This window comes from Ursus maritimus, unplaced genomic scaffold, assembly GCF_017311325.1.
Source record: "Ursus maritimus isolate PB19 unplaced genomic scaffold, ASM1731132v1 scaffold_24, whole genome shotgun sequence".
In the NCBI taxonomy this organism is placed as follows: domain Eukaryota; kingdom Metazoa; phylum Chordata; class Mammalia; order Carnivora; family Ursidae; genus Ursus; species Ursus maritimus.
Window position 1 is genome coordinate 6,337,124 of NW_024424897.1, and position 17,999 is coordinate 6,355,122.

Sequence of the window (17,999 nt, forward strand, 5' to 3'; positions counted from 1 at the left end):
GCTGGTCACGAACTAGGTGTCTAGGTGTCGTCTAACCCACCATGCCGATTTGAGGAGTAGTTAACCTAGCCCAGAAAGAGATGTCACGATCTCTCAGCCCTGGGGACACTGAGTGTTGGCACTGTTTCATGTTGGGGAGAGGGCAAGGTCACCTTTGTGTAGAGTGCCAGTATCGTGTTACGTAGACACATAAAATTGTTTTTACTGTTTTAGGTAAAAATACGCTTTGAAGCACGTATATGGATGCCAAGCAGCCAGAGGTGGCACAGCTGGCTGTTGTCACCTCCCAGGCCCAACCCCTGCTCCAGACTCTGCCCTGGGCCACTGGGGCTGGGAAGTTGCCAAGCACAATTCACCTTTAACAGCTCGTTCCAGGACAGGTTCACCCATGGGGAATGTGAGAGGGAGACTGCACGCCTAGAGGCAAAAAAGAAAGGACGTGCTCTTTCCCATTACCAGAGAAACCACAGCAACACAGCTCCAGTCTGGCAGCGACAGCGGGTCCCGGGAGTAGTGTGGTCCTAGAACCACCTCCCTGAGCCTCCTGAGATGGCAGCATCTCCTCCATGGGGCCCGTCCTCCAAGCCTCTACATTTTAATAGTCCCAACCTCTTCCCTTTGCTCCCTCCCCTGCCCTGGGAGCAATCACTGTGTCCGGCAGTCACTGTGTCTGTGACACCGCAGTCCCCCCCGGGGCCCTTTCCTCCTCTTAGCACCTGTTAACTGCTGTGGTCGGTCTTCCCCTGGACCCCGGTGATACACGTACCTTGTTTGCTACCTTTATGTGTACACAATGTCTCCCCAACTGTAAACACCCCGGGAGGGCCCCACACCCTGCCTGGTGCCTTGAGTGACTGATACTTAGCTTGCTGCTTACTTGTCTCACCTCGCATTTATTCCTCATTCTCTACCATGTGGAGAAAATGGGCACCGAGCCACTTATCCTTCCAGGAAGACTTCTTTTCTCTTAAAAATGGTCTCATACTCTTCCCCTCCCCAGCTCTCTAGTGGCTAGCCCATCTGTCCCCACCTCCTGTTTCTCACGTCTCTCCTGGTCCTGAGGAGGAAGAAGGCCCAACACCCCCTCAGGCAGCTTCAGCAGCAGGAGAAATGAGGACTTTTTAAGAGGCCCTGGTAGGAAACGTACAGTGAAATTCATCTCCTGAGACGAGTTTGAGAATCACCAGTAGTAGTGATGGGAAACCAAGGAGATTCAGAAGTTTGTTTCATGTCTTTATTGACAAAAAAAGGTCACAGCATTTCAGACTTTATTCAAATACACGAACAGTAACAAAGGGCACCCACAAGTGACAGGCATGGTCCCTAACCTCTGGGTCAAAGGCCATACTGGAGGGCGTGGGTGTCCTCTTAGCCCTACCCACCCAGCATCTCTGTCCCTTCCTCCCCTACACCTCGCTGACACCCCTGAGATCAGTTAAGACTGCAAAAACGAAGTCACTCTAGAGGAGGCTGGGCCGCGCGTCACTGCCAAGGAGAAAGCAGGTTCTGAGGGAAAGACAGAAGCGCGCTATTGTGGCGTCTCCTAGGAGAGGCCAGGCTGCTTCGTGAGCTGGGCCCGCATGGCCTGTGGCCTCAGGCCTGGGCACAGAACAAAGAAGGAAGACACTCCCCACCTGGCAGCACTGGGCAGCTAGAGAGAAAGTGGGTCACTGGCCACGTGACAGCCCCAAACCGATGGCCAGACCTCTCTCCAAAGTCATCAGCCGGACTCTCCCAGGGGGAGAAGGCTTTCAGGAAAAAATACTGACTCGGTTCATAAAGGGCTGGGGTGAATACTTTTCCAGAAACCTTAAGAAATGAATCATCCTCAGATTCAAGAGCACTGGAACAATTGTCATTGGGCTGCCATGAGGAGGGAATCCTCATGAAAGCCAGCCTTCTCAGAAATGTCACTTCTGTTGGTTTCTCAGAGCACTCAGTAAGGGGCTCAGCAGTCTTTCTAGAGGATCCACTGTGGGACTCTGAAAAGATAAATGGGTAACCATGCGTTTCTGAGGGGCTCGCTCTCCTCTGCCCTCTGGTCCACCTTGCTTCACTCCTTCGTGCAGGCTTCGGAGCACGGGCGGATCACCAGGCATGCCCTGGGAAAGCAAATCTGATTGGGCTCCAGGCCCCAAATGAAGCTGCTTTACCTCCTTTGAGTCAAACGTTACTTTTTTGGATTGACCAAAGAGCACCTCTTCCAAAGTCCTCTGTCCTATTCTGGTCAGAGCAGCTTTTCCTTGACACACTCAAATCTTGTTTTTTTTCCTGAAAGATGACAGGATACCTGCGAGTTTTTTGAAAGGTGACTGCTTTTACTGTAGGTAGAAGTTCCTGTAGCATTTTATAGCTGTAGAAATTGTGGGCATGGGCCAGAGTTCTGAGGTGCCGACGTCCACATGCACGCTCACGTATCAGCAGACACCCCTGTGCACACATTTCTATCCTGCTCTCCACACAGACAGAGTCAAAGTGAGACTCCTGAGGAAGAGGTATGCCATCTGCACATGGGCAAGTCACAAGCCCAAAAGACATTTGGCACAGCCTGTAAGTCACTTCCAAAAATTACAACCCCAGACCCACCTAGTAAGCAGTTGAGTTGTGGAGGAAGCCAGGAGTGACTGGCATGAGGTGGCAGTCACAGATGGGGGTCCCATGGCACTCTCCCCTTCTCTGGGCCATCTGCCACACTAGGAAAGTCATCTAGGGAAAAATAAGGATTCTCTGGTGCTTTGCCTTCGATGACTGCTCACCAAGTCTCAAAAGCTCAGCGAGAAGATCCAGCTACAACCGCTGCGGTCCCAGCCCAAAGGCGGCCTTTACGCCCCTCCTGGGTCAAACAAGCGTTTGACTCTCCATGACAGGGCACTCTGAAGAAAGAAGGGATGCTAAGGTCGGCGGGGGCGGGGCGCCTGGACTGCCCAGCAAACACATACACTATCCCGGGGGTGGCGCGGGGTCACTGACACACCTGCCCGGCAAGTTTGTCGAGGTCAGAAACCGAGAAGAGACACAAATAAATACTGAATGTTCAGTCAAGGCATTTCCAAGAGACAATCACAGAAATAACACTTTTGGATACTACAACATAACACATTTGGCAACTTTCAAAGAAATACTGTCCCCTTCCCAAGCCATCAGAGGATCCCAAGTCCCTTTTATCTTCGGTCCACTTTAAAAAGTCAGAGAAGGAAGATGGGCCAACGGAGGGTGAGCGAAGGCTACAGACCAACTACCTGAAGCTCCCATCTGTCCGTGTGACAGAGTGCGGGATGCCACCTGCCTCAGACCTCCTCTTGGGGAGAGAGTAAGCTACTGGAGGGTCCGGGCTGCTGGAGGCAAATGAGGCAAGGATGAACATGGTAGCAGCTGAGTGCCCCAAACCCAGAGCAGCGATCCCCAACTTCCACCCACAACCAAGGACACCCCACTGTCCCCTTCCTCAAAGAGGTCTTGTTCACAGGAATGTGGGGGTATTCTGGCAAGTCCATCCTTTATCCAAAACCTCAATTCACATCGACAAACTGAGGCTACAATCGTTGGCATCTGCTGCATTAGTTCGGGGTGCAGAGAAGGAGGGGAAGAGAGTGTTACAAAGCAGCTGCCAACGTCCAACGTGGCACTCAGGCGAAAACATGGCACAGCTCAGGGACGATCCTCTTTCATTTGCTCCAGCTTCCCCAAAGTACGGGCATGTACAAGGAGCTAGGCCTTCCTCTTCCCTTCCCCCAGATGCCCACAGGGGCTCCAACTAGGAACCCAGCCCAGCTGCGGTTATAAACATTTGTCACAACAGTGGCTAAGAAAACAAAAGCAGGTTTCCGAAAAGGTATTCTGCAGCCGGGAGTCACCTCTGTCGTCAGGTTCCTGTGGGTGGGGGCAGGGGTTCCTTTGGTTTTGACCAGAACACTTCTCCACTGGGGGGCCAGGCTCAGCTTTGCTTTGCAGTAGCTCGGTTACTGTACAGGAGCGAGATTTAACTTCACGAGGTGCTTTGCCGGGTTGCTCTCCTGATGGTTAAGGATCTGGAATTTACATCCGAGATCCTCTCTCCTGAAGAATCTGCAAGTGGAAGATCGGGCAGAGGGCTAAGGCTTGGACTTTGGAGCAGACTTGCTTCTAGGCTGAGGCTGCTAAGCTGACTGCTGAGGGAAAAGGGACCCACGGCTGCTTTCCGCTGGACCCCCTCGAGCAGCACGACAATCCTCGTTAGTCCAGGAGGCAAGGCAGGGCTGCAGCCCCGGCCTCCCCTGAAGCACTTCAGTTGTAAAACACTCTTGATGAACACCGTGGGACCCCAAGATTACGTGCTGTTGACGCTAAAGGAAATGGTTCAGACGCATCATGTGCTGCTGACTTAGGAGTGTGTGTGTGCATGTGTGAGAGAACAGTGTACAATTTCCAGTAACTTAAGGTGACGAGGTCACAAAGGTAACCAAATATCTTTTCTCTTGAGCAGGGGAAAAAAAAAAAAAGAAACAGTTTCAAAGAATAAACACAAAATATTATCCAACTTTGAGTTTCAGAATTCTCACTTTGTAGTAATTAGTGGCAATAACCTTTTTTCATTGATTAGACAGAGGGTATGCAAGTCTACCCTATTTCAGTACCCGTTTCCTAACCAAAACGCTCAGTCACTGCTCCATAAATCTTGATTTAAATTATAACAGTCAAAGACCAAAATGAAGGCAAAATGCAAAGCTGGCTTCAGAAGGAAAGGAAAGAAACCTCAAGCAACGAATGGTTCAGACAAAGGCCCCTGAGGGGTTGGGAACAAATGAGTCAGAGACAAAATTCTGGTGACTCAATTTCTTACCTTTGCCTTTTCACTGGGCTCTATGACAATGCCATTGGTAGAATTATTTAGTTCTCTGGAGACAACACAGAGGAATTCTGCCTGATCCTCATTTCCATAGTTATAGGAAGATCCAATGCTGATTAGCTGACAGAACAAGAATACGGTGAAGAGTCATCTTAAGGTACCAAAGTGCCACACAAATCCAAGCCTCCTCCTGACCGAACTGTGTGGTTTTGCTTCTCGTGGATGACGATGGTCTGGGACTATCGAGGCGCCAGGGGACATCTGGATCTCAACTAGCTCACCAGGGCATCCTCGACAAGCCTTCCCCAGAGAAGAAAAATATGGGCTCTGCCACTGTCTCTCCACCCAAGCGCTTGAAACAATCCCAAAGGCACCAACTAGGATTAACATGACCATACTCCTTCTAGCAAACACTGAGGTGAAAGAGAGTGTTTCTGTGAATGAGAATGGACACTTGCTTCAGCCAAACACCTACACAGAGCTGGCTCATCTTTGGGCAGAAGTCCTAGACCGGAGACTGGTACTCAGAAGGCTCTGGAAAGCACTGAGTGAATCACTGAAGAGTTACCATGAGCCATATGCTGCTGGGACTTTTAACCTTTTTAGTGAATTGAATTCAGGATTCAATTCTAAATAGGAAATACACATGCACAGGGAAAAACAGAGCCAAAGGGTAAGGTCATTTGGGCAAGCATGTAGGGCCTCAAGTCAGAAGAACATGACTGACTTGCTGTATGAACGGGCTTTGGGCCCCTCTGCCTCCCTGTGCCTTAACTTCCTCATCCATATAGTAGAGTTAGTACAAACATGCCTCGCCCGCCTCCGAACATTAACAAGATGAGAAAAAGAGTCAAAATTATACACTGGTTTCATAATGAATACTTAAAAGGGTGCCTGGGTGGCTCAGTCAGTTAAGTGTCTGCCTTTGGCTCAGGTTATGATCCTAGAGTTCCTGGATCGAGTCCTGCATCGGGCTCCCTGCTCAGTGGGGAGTCTGCTTCTCTCTCTGCTCCTCACCCCACTCTCGTGCTCTCTCTCCCTCAAATAAATTAAAAAAAAAAAAAATCTTAGAAAAAAAAAGAATACTTTAAAAAAATTTTTTATACTATTCTTTGCTTAAGACTTATATGGGGGGGGCGCCTGGGTGGCGCAGTCGTTAAGCGTCTGCCTTCGGCTCAGGGCGTGATCCCAGCGTTCTGGGATCGAGCCCCACATCAGGCTCCTCCGCTAGGATCCTGCTTCTTCCTCTCCCACTCCCCCTGCTTGTGTTCCCTCTCTCGCTGGCTGTCTCTCTCTCTGTCAAATAAATAAATAAAATCTTTAAAAAAAAAAAGACTTATATCAGGGAAGGGTGTCTGGCTGGCTCAGTAGGAGAAGCACGCAACTCTTGACTTCGGGGTCATGAGTTCAAGCTCCATGTTGGGCATAGAGATTACTTAAAAATAAAATCTTTGGAAAAAGAAAAAAAGACATATCAGGGAAAATACCAGTGGAGTGGAATATGGCAACATTTTGCAGGCCCCACCTGACTAAACTAGGCCGACATACACAGGCAGAATGCATTCAGCAGTGCAGGAAAGTGTGAGGCACGATCCTGTGTAGGGTCTGAAGGCAGAGACACCTGTATATTCAATCTATAAACAGAGCTCTTAACGCGAAGCACAGCAGCTGTCTGAGAAGGTGAGTTTATGGAGACCGTTCAACCAATCCTCTAACTCTGCATAAAAATAGGCATGATCCGCACAAAACTGTAACACAGTCACAGCTCCCCTGTGGCGAACACAATAGATGCGCTGAACAATTCTGCCATCTAATGGAAGAAAACAGTACAATTCTGACTGTGTGGCTTTGTCCGGATACTTCCGCCACGGCACAAAGCTGAAGAACAGAAATGCACAGACTAATGGGAAATGGCCAAGCCATACTTCTCAGCACGTATGACTCCTTTCACATTACACCTGCTCATGCTTTCCGGGATGGAGTACAGGTATGTTCAGAATGATAGCATTCTCACACTGGGGGAAGGAAAGGAAGGGCTGTTGCTGAATCCTAGCCTTCTTTAGGTACTTATTCTAGAATGTGTCAACTCAGCACTTGCAAAAGGAATCCCTCTGAGGGAGAAAAAAACCCCAGAGAAGCACTTTCGAGCCTAAGCAAGCTGGCTGGCTCCCTCTGGGCACAAACTGAAACCTGGATGTGAAGTCAGGAGACATGATACTATTCGGAATTCTCCCCAACCCACCCTGTAGGGCAGAGCAAATAATCCACACCAAGTGGCTCTTTCCCATGTTTCTGAACAGGTTCCCACCTGGCCCTGCGAACCCCCCGGGTTATGAGCTGCCTATGGGTGGCGATGGTTTGAGGCGCGTGGCCTCCTGGGAAACATACCTGTTCGAATTTCCAACCATCAGACATAGTGGAGACCATCTGCGTAAGCTCCTCCTCCTGGCATTGCAGGACTCTATACACGTGCTTCACGGGGCCCTGCGACAACCAACAGACTTTGAAGAACAATCTCAAGGACACAACAGTTTGCAGCTGCCCTGGTGCGGCTCTTCCCAAAAATGGACACTGAAAAGGAGTTTGCTTGGACTTTTTTTCTGGACAGCCACACACTAGCCCCTCTGACAAGCAGCAATGTCATTTTTCAATAAAGACTTAGCCAAGGAAAGAAATGGGAAAAAAAGGCCCAAGGTTATGGATTAGTGGGTAAAATACTTCTGAAGTTCAGAGAAATGAATTATGTGCTTAGATTTCATCTATTTCCCAGAGTAGAAAATAGAGTAAAATTACTTTGGACAAGAAAGTCACATCATCTTCTTAAGTGGTTCATATCTGACATACATGCTGAAAATGTAGACGATATTTTGGTTTATTCAGCGTGAACCCTTATTATGGGAATAATATGTTAAATAGGAATCCCACAATATACTAGTGTTCAAACCACTTTTACCCTCCGCTGACGGTACCTGAGAGTGAAAGTGTTTCGCTGCTAAATGGTAGCATTCCTGTTACAAAAGGGTATACTAAAAGGGGCACCTGGGTGGCTCAGCGGTTAAGCGTCTGCCTTCGGCTCAGGTCATGATCCCAGCGTTCTGTGATTGAGCCCTGCATGGGGCTCCCTGCTCAGCGGGAAGCCTGCTTTTCCCTCTCCCACTCCCCCTGGTCGTGTTCCCTCTCTCACTGCCTCTCTCTCTGTCAAATAAATAAATAAAATCTTAAAAAAAAAAAAAAGTGCATACTAAAAAATAAGTATTTGTTCCTGGTAGCACAGAGCTCCTAAAACCCTTGGAATTTCCTGAGAGATAGAAGTGTCTTGTTTGTGTGAATGACTGGTCCCCAGAAAGACCAAGCACCATTAGAAGGTTAGAACGTCCAGTCCTACTTGTTGACCTCTGACCTCGGTGAGAGGGAGAGGGGCTGAAGACTGAATTCGATCACCAATGGCCAATGATTTAATCTAATTAGTTGTGCCCACATAATGAAACATCCTTAAAAACCCCGAACACTGGGGTTCTGGGAGCTTCCATATTGGCAAACATAACCAGGTGCTGGGCAAGTGGTACATCCCAATTGCATATGCACAAAGGCTCCGGGGCGCAAACCCCGCCCCATGTCTCTCTCCATCTGGCTTTTCCTCTGTCTCCTAGAGATAAACTATAATAGTAAGGAGAGCATTTTCCTGGGTTCAAGGAGTTGTCCTAGTCAATCACTGAACCCAAAGGGGGATGTCATGGGAACTCTTCAATTTGTAGCCACGATGGACAGAAGTGCAGGTAGCCTGGGGACCTGGGACGGGGCACTGGCATCCGAAATCTGTATTAATAGTTACTATGTATTAGTTAGTGTCAGGATGGGATAAACTGTTGGGACACCCAGCTGGTGTCAGAGATACAGACAGAAGTCATTTGCTAGCCCACTCAACTCTGGAACAGAAGTTAGAACCAGAAGCGAATAGGCTGGATGCCCCAAAGTGGCAGCACTAAGGCCCCTACACTTTATCTGCAGGAGAACCCCTCACACTTAGGACTTGGCCTGTGCGGCTCAGCAGCCAAAGTGAGGGGGCGCCTGGGTGGCTCAGTCAGTTAAGCATCTGCCTTTGGCTCAGGTCATGACCTCAGGGTCCTGGGATCGAGCCCCATGTTGGGTTCTCTGCTCAGTGGGGAGTCTGCTTCTCCCTCTCACTCTCCTTCTGTCTCTCTCAAATCAATCTTTTAAAAAAAACCAACCCAAATCAGGTGAGGGCAAGGACTGCTACGGGGAGGCCTGCTCACCAGATGAAGGCTCCTGTTTGTGGAAGGACAATCAGAGGCGCACAGGAAGACTCAGTGTTTGCCAGTCTCGGACCATTCAGTGTTGGGTCCCACAGCTGTACATGCACTGCCCGTCCCGAAGGACATGAGGCATTTGTGAGAGCACAAACAGCCACGGAAGCTCGGAACAATGATGCTCCATCATGGACACACTGGTTATATTCACACGATTTTAAGAAAATATGGACTGTTTCCTTAAGAATAACGGAAATTTGGCTTTAGTACTTTTTCAAAAGGATGACTGGGCTTCAGTTATCTGGAAAATTTGTTTTGGAAGAACTCACTACTGGGGAAATACTGGCTCAACAAAAGCAGCTCTGGATTATGGAGGACTCCAAGCCCAGGGTGTTATTCCCTTCTGCTCCTGTCCTCCGTGGGACACTGGTCTTGCTTGAGTCAGGCAGCACTTGTCAGGATGGAGGCAGAGCCAGGGCTTGGGCCGGTCTGCCAACAATGCTGTGCTCTCTCTTCCGTGCTCTCCCCTTCCAGACCAAATGCAATTATTGCTACACGAGGTACCAAGAAAAACATTCCCTCCACATAAAATATAGAACAAATCTCAGGAAGATTTCAATGATCTCTAATCACACATTTTGGAAACAACCGAGTGTTTTATGTTATAAAACTCAGAGTATCACGAAAGATCTACGATACTGGCCGTAACTGTCAAAGCCCCAGGTATTTAAGATATATGTATTACCTCTTTTTAATTTTTCTCTTCCAAAGCAAAAACCACAGGGGTTCTCAAATACACTAAAATTAATGACCTAATAAAAAATATTATCAGAGAGAGCAAAGTAGTAGAGTGGTGGCAGCCACTAGGAGAGACGAGAAGTCACTAAAAGGTGGGGTAGGACACCCACATCTTGGGCTTTGCCCAAATCCCTGTCATGTGTATCTCCTTAAAACACAGACAAGTTAGGGGCACCTGGCTGGCTCAGTCGGAAAAACATGTGGCTCTTGATCTCGGGGTTGTGAGTTCCAGCCCCATGTTGGGTGTAGAGATTACTTAAAAATAAAATCTTAAAAAAAAGGACACCTGGGTGGCTCAGTTGGTTAAGGTGAAGCGTCTGCTTTCGGCTCAGGTCATGACCCCAGGGTCCTAGGATGAGTCCCACGTGGGGCTCCTTGCTCAGCGGGGAACCTGCTTCTCCCTCTGCCTGCCGCTCCCCCTGCTTGTGCTCTGACAAATAAATCAATAAAATCTTAAAAAAAAATCTTAAAAAACCAGGCAAGTTAAAGGAGACAACGTGTTTGAAGGGACAGCCACAAAAATACACACGTGGCCAATCTCGCCTCAGAGCCGTCTGTGGCACATGCAAAAGAGGGTTTTTGAACAACCTCAAATCCACTGCTCAGAGTTTCACTAAATAAAAAGGACAGATGGAAAGACCAATTAGCATCAAAAAGGCCTTGACATCCCTAGAACAAAAAAGCTTCCAACTGGGTCTATATCCACAAGCCTTCAGAACCTAGAGGACTAATTAACTTAATCGCTGTCATCAAACAAATCTTACAATGCTCTCAAGGACTTAGCTAATGGCGAAGAACTGAGAACATTCAGGGTTGAATGGCTTCAAATTACATAATTCGTGGTACCATCAAAATTTACACTAAGCAATCAAAAGTTTTTTGGAATGTGGAAAATTGAGGATAAAAGCTAGGTTTCCAGAATGTCCAGCTATTAACTATCTACTAGAGAAGGATGCCAGGTACGTATAATCTGAGATGGCAACGAGACTGGTGCCACTAGATTATATTTCATATGGTAAATTGCAAACCAACTAAAAATTCATTTTTGAACATTAAAAAGAAGGCTTTCAGCCATTGGCCAGAAGGAAGAAAACTAACTAAGGTCTTCTCTCCACCTTTGCAAACTACTACAGATAAAGTGAGTAAGAAAGGTCATTTTTTATCATAGGTGTCAGTTACCCAACCACACAACTCCGTTTAGAGCCACAAAACTTGGATATATGAAGTCTAACGTAGAAAGAAACTATTTTTTACTTTTGTTTTGTTTTGACTTTTGAAAAGAAACATACTGCCTTCTGAATCACAGGAAAATCCTACATTGCGACAGACTGCATCCATCACCAGGATCTGATGGGGTAAGAGGCAAGTCAGGCTACAGGACAGATGGTCACAGTGGAGTCCAGTGCTGCCCTCTGTTACTGCAGTTGTACTTTCTTAAAATAGACCCTATACAGGAAAGGGAACGTCTGTTTTCCCTGCTAGACTTCAGGCTTCTAGAGGGCACAGACCCTCTCTTAGGAGGCAGATAATCTCAAGGGCCTAAAAGATGCCACTGTAGCCTCTTATGACATGTGATGGGTGACGTGATGTGAAATAAGCTCCGTGTGCCCTATTGTCTTCCCTTCTCAAACTGGCAGCAAATTGTGTGTTTTGTTGTCGTTGTTGTTATTCTATCTACTGAGTTAATATAAAAACCCAGAGTTCATAATAAACAGAGAAGCTTGAGATTATTTCCTCAGAAGCATGATTCACAAGCAGCTCCTAAAGTCTAGGCCATGAGACTGGTTTCACGTGGCCATCAGGAGCTGAATGGGACGTGATCACACTTTCAAAAAGGCTGTGGAGGGAGACAGATACTCTGCCTGCGAGAACAAGGTTCGGGACCTAAGGTGCCCTGGGCTCCTCCTGCTGCCAAATGGTGAGCAGCCACAACCTCCCATTCTTTTAAAGGGACAGGAGGGCTGTTTTGTTACATCTTCTCCGTTTCCTTGTTCTGAACAAGTCCGGCGGCGAAAGAGCGGTCTGCCTGGTGGATGGACCGTGTGCCACACAAACCTCAGGCTTTAAGGGGAGAGGTAGCTCTTGCCTGACGGCACATCATCCTTTTCAAATCCCACCAGACACAGCAACAAAGAGCCACTGAGACCTTTTCCCTTTAAGAGTTCAAAACCTGCGGGGCACCTGGCTGGCTCAGTCAGTGGAGTGTGTGACTTTGACCTCGGGGTTGTGAGTTCGAGCCCCACACTGGGTGAAGAGATTAAAAATAAAATCTTATTAAAAAAAAAAAAGTTTAAAACCTGTTACCTGAGAAGTTCTGTTCTCATTGTCCCGTATCCGTTCCTTAACCAGCCGCACAAGAGATGCAATGTTGTAAAACTCCGCTTCTTCCAGAACACCTAGGACAAGGACCAAACTATAGTTAGAGATGTGTGTGCGTTTCCCAGAAAACAGCAAGAGGCTGAAGTTTCCACGCTTGCTAAGAACTGCATTTTTCAAGTGGAAGCCTAGTCTCTCTCCTTCAGCCTGGGAAACATTTCTTTGCTGTTTAGGGTGTACCCATTTCCTTCTCCCCAAAGTGAGTCAGTCAAGCTCTGGGTCTGCTCTGTTCACTGTTTCACCGCTGCAGTTTCCCACTTGGCACCTTCCCCGACTCTCCCTGCACCTGCCCATTAGCTGCAGGACACCTTTCCCATATGTCACTTACTTCCTGGAACTGGTCACATTGGAGAACTCCTGAGTTTGCAATGCTTACCCAGTTTGTCCTAAAAATGACCAGGGGTGGGTGTGTATAAATTTACATGGACCAGATTTAATAGGATGCTTATTATTTGAACAAAAAAAACGCAGTTACTGAAAGAATGCTGGACAGGACAACCAAGTGGGATGTGTGATCTGGTATCAGACAAAAACACCTGCTATAAAAAACATTATTGGAACTGATAAAATTGGAATATAAGCTGTAGATAGAAATATTTATCAATATTAAATTTCCTGAACTCGGTAACTATACAGTAGTCTTGTTCTTGGGAAATACACTGAAGTATTAGGGGATGAATCTGCAATTTAGTCTCAAACAGTTCAGAAGTAAAAACTGTGGTGGGGAAGGGAGGAAGGACGGGGTGGGGGGTGGGGGAGAGAATGGATGGTAATACAAGTATGACAAAAAAATGTTAAAAATGGGTGAATCTGGGAGTACTCTGTGCTATTCTTGCCCTTTTCTCTGAGTTTGAAAATATTTCAAAATAGAAAACAATTTTTTTTAAAGACTTCAGGAAAGATGCTGAAGATTCCTCTTTTTAAGAAATAAGATTATCCATGAGTGGTAATTATTGAAGCTGGATGGTGGGTGCATGGAATTTATTGTTCTAGTCCCATTATTTCTGTATGCATTTGAAATGTTAAAAAAGGAAAGACAGCAAGCATGCCAGTCCTCTTTTTACTGGTTGAAACAGATGTGTTTCGCGGCCACTTCATTAACTAGCACCGCCATTACAGCTTTCTTACTCAGAGCTAAAGCTTCCATGTCAGGGTGCCCTGGATTTAGGGACAGGCCCCAATCTTCAACTGAATGCCTTTGGTGAGACTACGCCAAGTCTTTCAGAAAGATGTCTAGACCCACTTACAGCCCAGATGCCCTACAAACCAAAAAGATGAGGCAACTGATGATACACCTGACAATGGACTGGAGAATGAATTAGGTCAGTGCAATGCAAAAATTTACAAGGAAGCACGAGACCAGTCTTAAAAGAAATGAGGCCAAGCCTTTATTATTTTTTATAGCTGCAAGTTCAAACTAAAATTGAAAATATAAATAATTAATGTCAGACATGTGATGCTTCAGGCTACGGACATTCACCGCTTGCAAACACATAAGTAAAAGTAAAAAGGGATCCTGACAATTCTGCAGGTTTGGAGAAAGCTCATGAAGCTATCTGCAAAACTGAGCTACCTATTTTCCTTCTTTTTTTTTTTTTTTTTTTTTTAAAGATTTTATTTATTTATGTGACAGAGAGACAGCCAGCGAGAGAGGGAACACAGCAGGGGGAGTGGGAGAGGAAGAAGCAGGCTCATAGCAGAGGAGCCCGATGTGGGACTCGATCCCGGCACGCTGAGATCACGCCCTGAGCCGAAGGCAGACGCTTTAACGACTGCGCTACCCAGGCGCCCCTACCTATTTTCCTTCTAATTAAGGAGGCTGAACAGAGCCCAGTGGGGATCCTTTAAGCAAGACGTCCTCAGATAAGACTAGGTAACTACAGACTCCCTGCTCACTTTCATAAACCTTTACTACACCTGCACATGAACTCGATGAAAATCTCAAAACAAAATTCAAATCTGTGGAACAGGATATGGCCCGAATTTTGAAAATGCCCAGTTCAAACATTGTTCTTACCTTCTTCTGCCAACTCCTTCGTAATGATGAGTTTCCCATGGCGGAGGTAGTTTAGGATAGGACCAAAGTAGGTGGGGTCCCTGTCAATCAGATAGGCCCCTGTCTCGTCCTGCCAACCAAACACAAAGGTATCACTCTGGAGCTTTCAGACTAAGTCCGGGCAGGGTTTCAGCCTCTCTGTCACAATTCATGAGGGAGAGGGCAAGTCCTGCTAGAGGTTGCTTATTGCAAAATACTGGCAAGAAGGCTAGCTTTATATATCTTTTATCTGAGATCATTTCAGGTGAGGCGTTACAGATGTCTAGTCACATCATTCAGGTGCTTACTTGAACTTCTAAAATCTTTACTTGGACACAATTACCACCATTCTTCTATGGGATATCTGTTATAAAGAAAAGGGAAGAAAATGCCATAGTTTGATCATTTAAATCTCTACTTGAGATGGACATTCTGACTTCTCTACTGCCCCCAAATCACATTCCTAATCTAAGAAAACCTCTGTATAGTCGGCAATACTCCTGAGCTCAAGGCCAACATCAGTGGGAGTCTGCATTGCCAGCTGTAACTCACACACCCCAGTTCTGTGCCCAGAGGAAGCTTGGCACTGCCAGGACTTGGCGCTGAGCAGCTTTAATCCTACTCATCTTTACAGTAAAAGGAACAAGAAGAAACTGGCTTCTATTGCAACAAGAGAGATTTAGGGTAGATAAAAATAATTCCTTTATAAGCAAAGGTTTTGGAATTTCTTTACTTTAAAGTTAGGGCAGGGGGCGCCTGGCTGCCTCAGTAGGTTGGGCGGCTGCCTTCGGCTCAGGTCATGATCCTGGGGTCCTGGGATCGAGCCCCACATCTGACTCCCTGCTCAGTGGGGAGTCTGCTTCTCCCTCTCGCTCTGCTCCATCCTGCTTGCTCTTACTCTCTCTCCCCCTCATAAATAAATAAATAAATAAATAAATAAATAAATAAATAAATAAATATAGGGCAGGACAGGTATCCATCGATCTGAGATTAGAGGAGAGGTAGATGGTGAATAAATAAAATCAGCCAATCTTTACCCAAACCCAACTCTATTTCAATATAACTGGCTGAGTGCTATATAGAAGAGAAGGTGGCGTAAGCTATGGTTAATGCCTTTAAGCTGGCAACTAAACGATGAATGTGTAAAGTTAATAAACAAACAACACTGCAAACTGGAAATGGGTTGGAAGTGTCTCGTCACCTCTCAACTTTTGGTTAGCAGCCATGCATCTTGCTCAACAGCATTCTTCAGTTTTCGTTTTCCGATGGCCTTACCCAGTCGGCTTAGGTTTGCACTGGCAACTGGTAATCTCTTTCCAAGCTATGTATCTGAGCTCTAATACGGTCCTAAAACAGTGACTGTTACCAGATACGACCTCAGGGCCCAGGACCACAGGAAAGAAGTGTGGTATCACGAGAAGCACTTCCTGCAGCTGTCAGACCCAGGCTTTCACCCAACTTGGCAGAGGGGTCGAGAGGAAGTCTGAGAAAGCTACAAAGATGCCTTCGCTCACCCTGACCCAGTTCTGGACGCATCTGGCACAGGCAGTGAGGGGCTGACGAGGAGCCAGGGGAAAACTCATGCAGATCTGAGGGGCGGGTATGAAAGGTGTAGAGAGAAATACGGAGAAGGGATGTGGAGTGGGTTCTCGTGGGTGCGGGTGGGCACTGTGTGGGGAACGAGTGGCTGAGAGCGAAGGGCGGGGTCAGAGAGAAAGCCGGGGTGCGACTGAGGATGGGGGAGAACAGCCCCCGGGGCCAGCCTGACGGGGGAGGGGTAAGGTGGGGGATCCGGCCCGAAAAGCCCGCCTGTGAGGAGCGTATCGCAGGAATCTGGGGACAAGCTAGGAGGCACAAGGGGGTCCGACGGCCGGGGGCGCGCCAGAGGGCGGGGCGCACCTTGTCCGAGTCCAGCTCCGGGTCCTCCTGGCAGCAGAGGCGACACAGGAAAGACTTGGGCTCCCGGCCTAGGGTCTGTCTGGTGGTCACGAAGTAGGTGCCGCCCACGTTCAGCCGGACCCAGCGGGCCGCACCGCCGCCCCCTGCCCGCTCTGGCGGTCCGGGACCCGGCTCCAGCGGCGGCGCGGCGGCAGCGGGCGGGCGGCCGTCGCCACGGGGCATAGGGCCGGCGGGGCGAGGGCTGGGGCCCACGGCCCGGCCGCCCCCGTCGCCCAGCCCGCTCCACCACCCCCCTCCCAGCCCCGCTATCGCCGGGTCCAGCTGCAGCTCCGCCATCTTGGGCCGCCGCCGCCGCCGCTGCTGCGCGCGCCGGGCCGGCCCATCTCTCGGCAGGGAGAGCCGGGCCGGCCCATCGGCGGGTGGGGCCGGGGAGGGAGGACGCGAGCGCCCACCAGCGCCCGGGGACCCTTGAGGGGAGAGTGCTGTGCCCACCCTTGGGGGCGGGACTTCCGTTACCAGCTTCCATTTCTACAGGCTGATCTGCAAAGCAAGGCCCGCCCAGCCGGCTTTGGGGTTGGCTAGGGGAGGCTTTCCGGTGACCCAGTTCCGTTCCTTGCTGCTGTGGACTGTGGGCCGCCCGGGTCGGTGAAGGTGAGTGGGGTTTAGGGCGTTGGGTCCGACAGCGGCGGGGTTCCCTGTTTTGCCCCCTCCAGACCTCGTGCGGACCTTTGTCGCACCTCGGACGAGGAGGCCGCGCCTCGCGGTTGGTCCGCTGGCAGAGGGACCGGGTGTAACTGCTGCCGCCGCCGCTGCTCTGCGCTCCGGTCATCTCCCCTCCCCCGCGCGAGTTCACCGGGCCGGCTGTGACCCTGCGGCCTCTGACCGAGGTGCTTCCACACCCTTGTTTCGTTCGGTCCGTCCCCAGCGCGGCCGACTTCGGCAGTCCGGTGTGCGGGCTAGGGAAACGTTACCCCAAGATAGTGTTAACTTGTTGAGCGAGGGATACTCAGTCCCATCCTGAGGGTTCCAACATTGGAGCGTGTGGAGCGCTCAGAGGTTCTCAAGTGCAGCATTCGCGTACACTTGGAACAGATACCGAGCACCTCCTATGCGCCTGACCTGTTGTTCTGGCGCTGAGGATTCGGCAATAAATAAAAGGACAGAAATCCTATCATTTATGAAGCCTACCTGCACTGGTGCTTGGAAAAGCCGCTGTAAGGGCGCTTATTTCTTTCGCGTCTTTTAAAGTCTTTAAAAGCAGGGGTGCCTGGCTGGCTCAGTCCGTGGAGTATGCGACTCTTCATCTCTAGGTTGTAAGTTTGAAACCCACATTGGGTGTAGAGATTACTTAAAATAAAAGTCACCTGCCCATCGCCTCCACTCCTGGAAACAAGCTATTTATTGCTGAGAGTGAGGAAAGGAAGAGGCAGGTGTTGGACCAGTTCCTTTTTAAGATTCTGAGGGGGATTCTTCCACCTCCCTTGTGATCCACCCCATAGTTTGCAAAGGTCTTTGACATTTCAGTCTTTCTCCTAATGTCTGGCACTGAAGTTTAGTTTGACTGTTTTCCCATTTTCTTAGTTTAAAAAGAGAATGGCTGCCACCACTTTCCAGCTACTCTGACATTCACATGTGTATTGAGTACCTCTGTTAAGGGTATTACTAGAATACACAGGATATGTGGTAGTGCTGCAGAGGATAATCAGGCATGAACAGGAAGGTGCAGGAGAGCCCCTTAAGCTTGGTAAGACTGTAGGGCAGATTGATGTGCACAGTTTCACTTGGTACTTTTGACAGC

The 17,999-nt window shown here is 48.6% G+C and overlaps 2 protein-coding genes across 2 annotated transcripts in view; one reads left to right on the forward strand and one right to left on the reverse strand.

Moving 5' to 3' along the window:
* Positions 1 to 1,220: 1,220 nt before the first annotated feature.
* Positions 1,221 to 17,999, reverse strand: part of KCTD2 (potassium channel tetramerization domain containing 2) — a 17,614-nt gene continuing 835 nt past the window's right edge. The window contains exons 2-6 of the mRNA XM_040640251.1: positions 14,285 to 14,393; positions 12,196 to 12,287; positions 7,214 to 7,309; positions 4,820 to 4,945; positions 1,221 to 4,065 (exon numbers count right to left, since the gene is read on the reverse strand). Coding sequence (XP_040496185.1) covers positions 4,036 to 4,065; positions 4,820 to 4,945; positions 7,214 to 7,309; positions 12,196 to 12,287; positions 14,285 to 14,393 — 453 coding nt within the window. The 3' untranslated portion in view covers positions 1,221 to 4,035. The remainder of the gene's footprint in view (positions 4,066 to 4,819; positions 4,946 to 7,213; positions 7,310 to 12,195; positions 12,288 to 14,284; positions 14,394 to 17,999) is intronic.
* Positions 16,828 to 17,999, forward strand: part of ATP5PD (ATP synthase peripheral stalk subunit d) — a 7,090-nt gene continuing 5,918 nt past the window's right edge. Inside the window, exon 1 of the mRNA XM_040640253.1 lies at positions 16,828 to 16,852. The gene's annotated coding sequence lies outside the window, so the exon portion shown is untranslated. The remainder of the gene's footprint in view (positions 16,853 to 17,999) is intronic.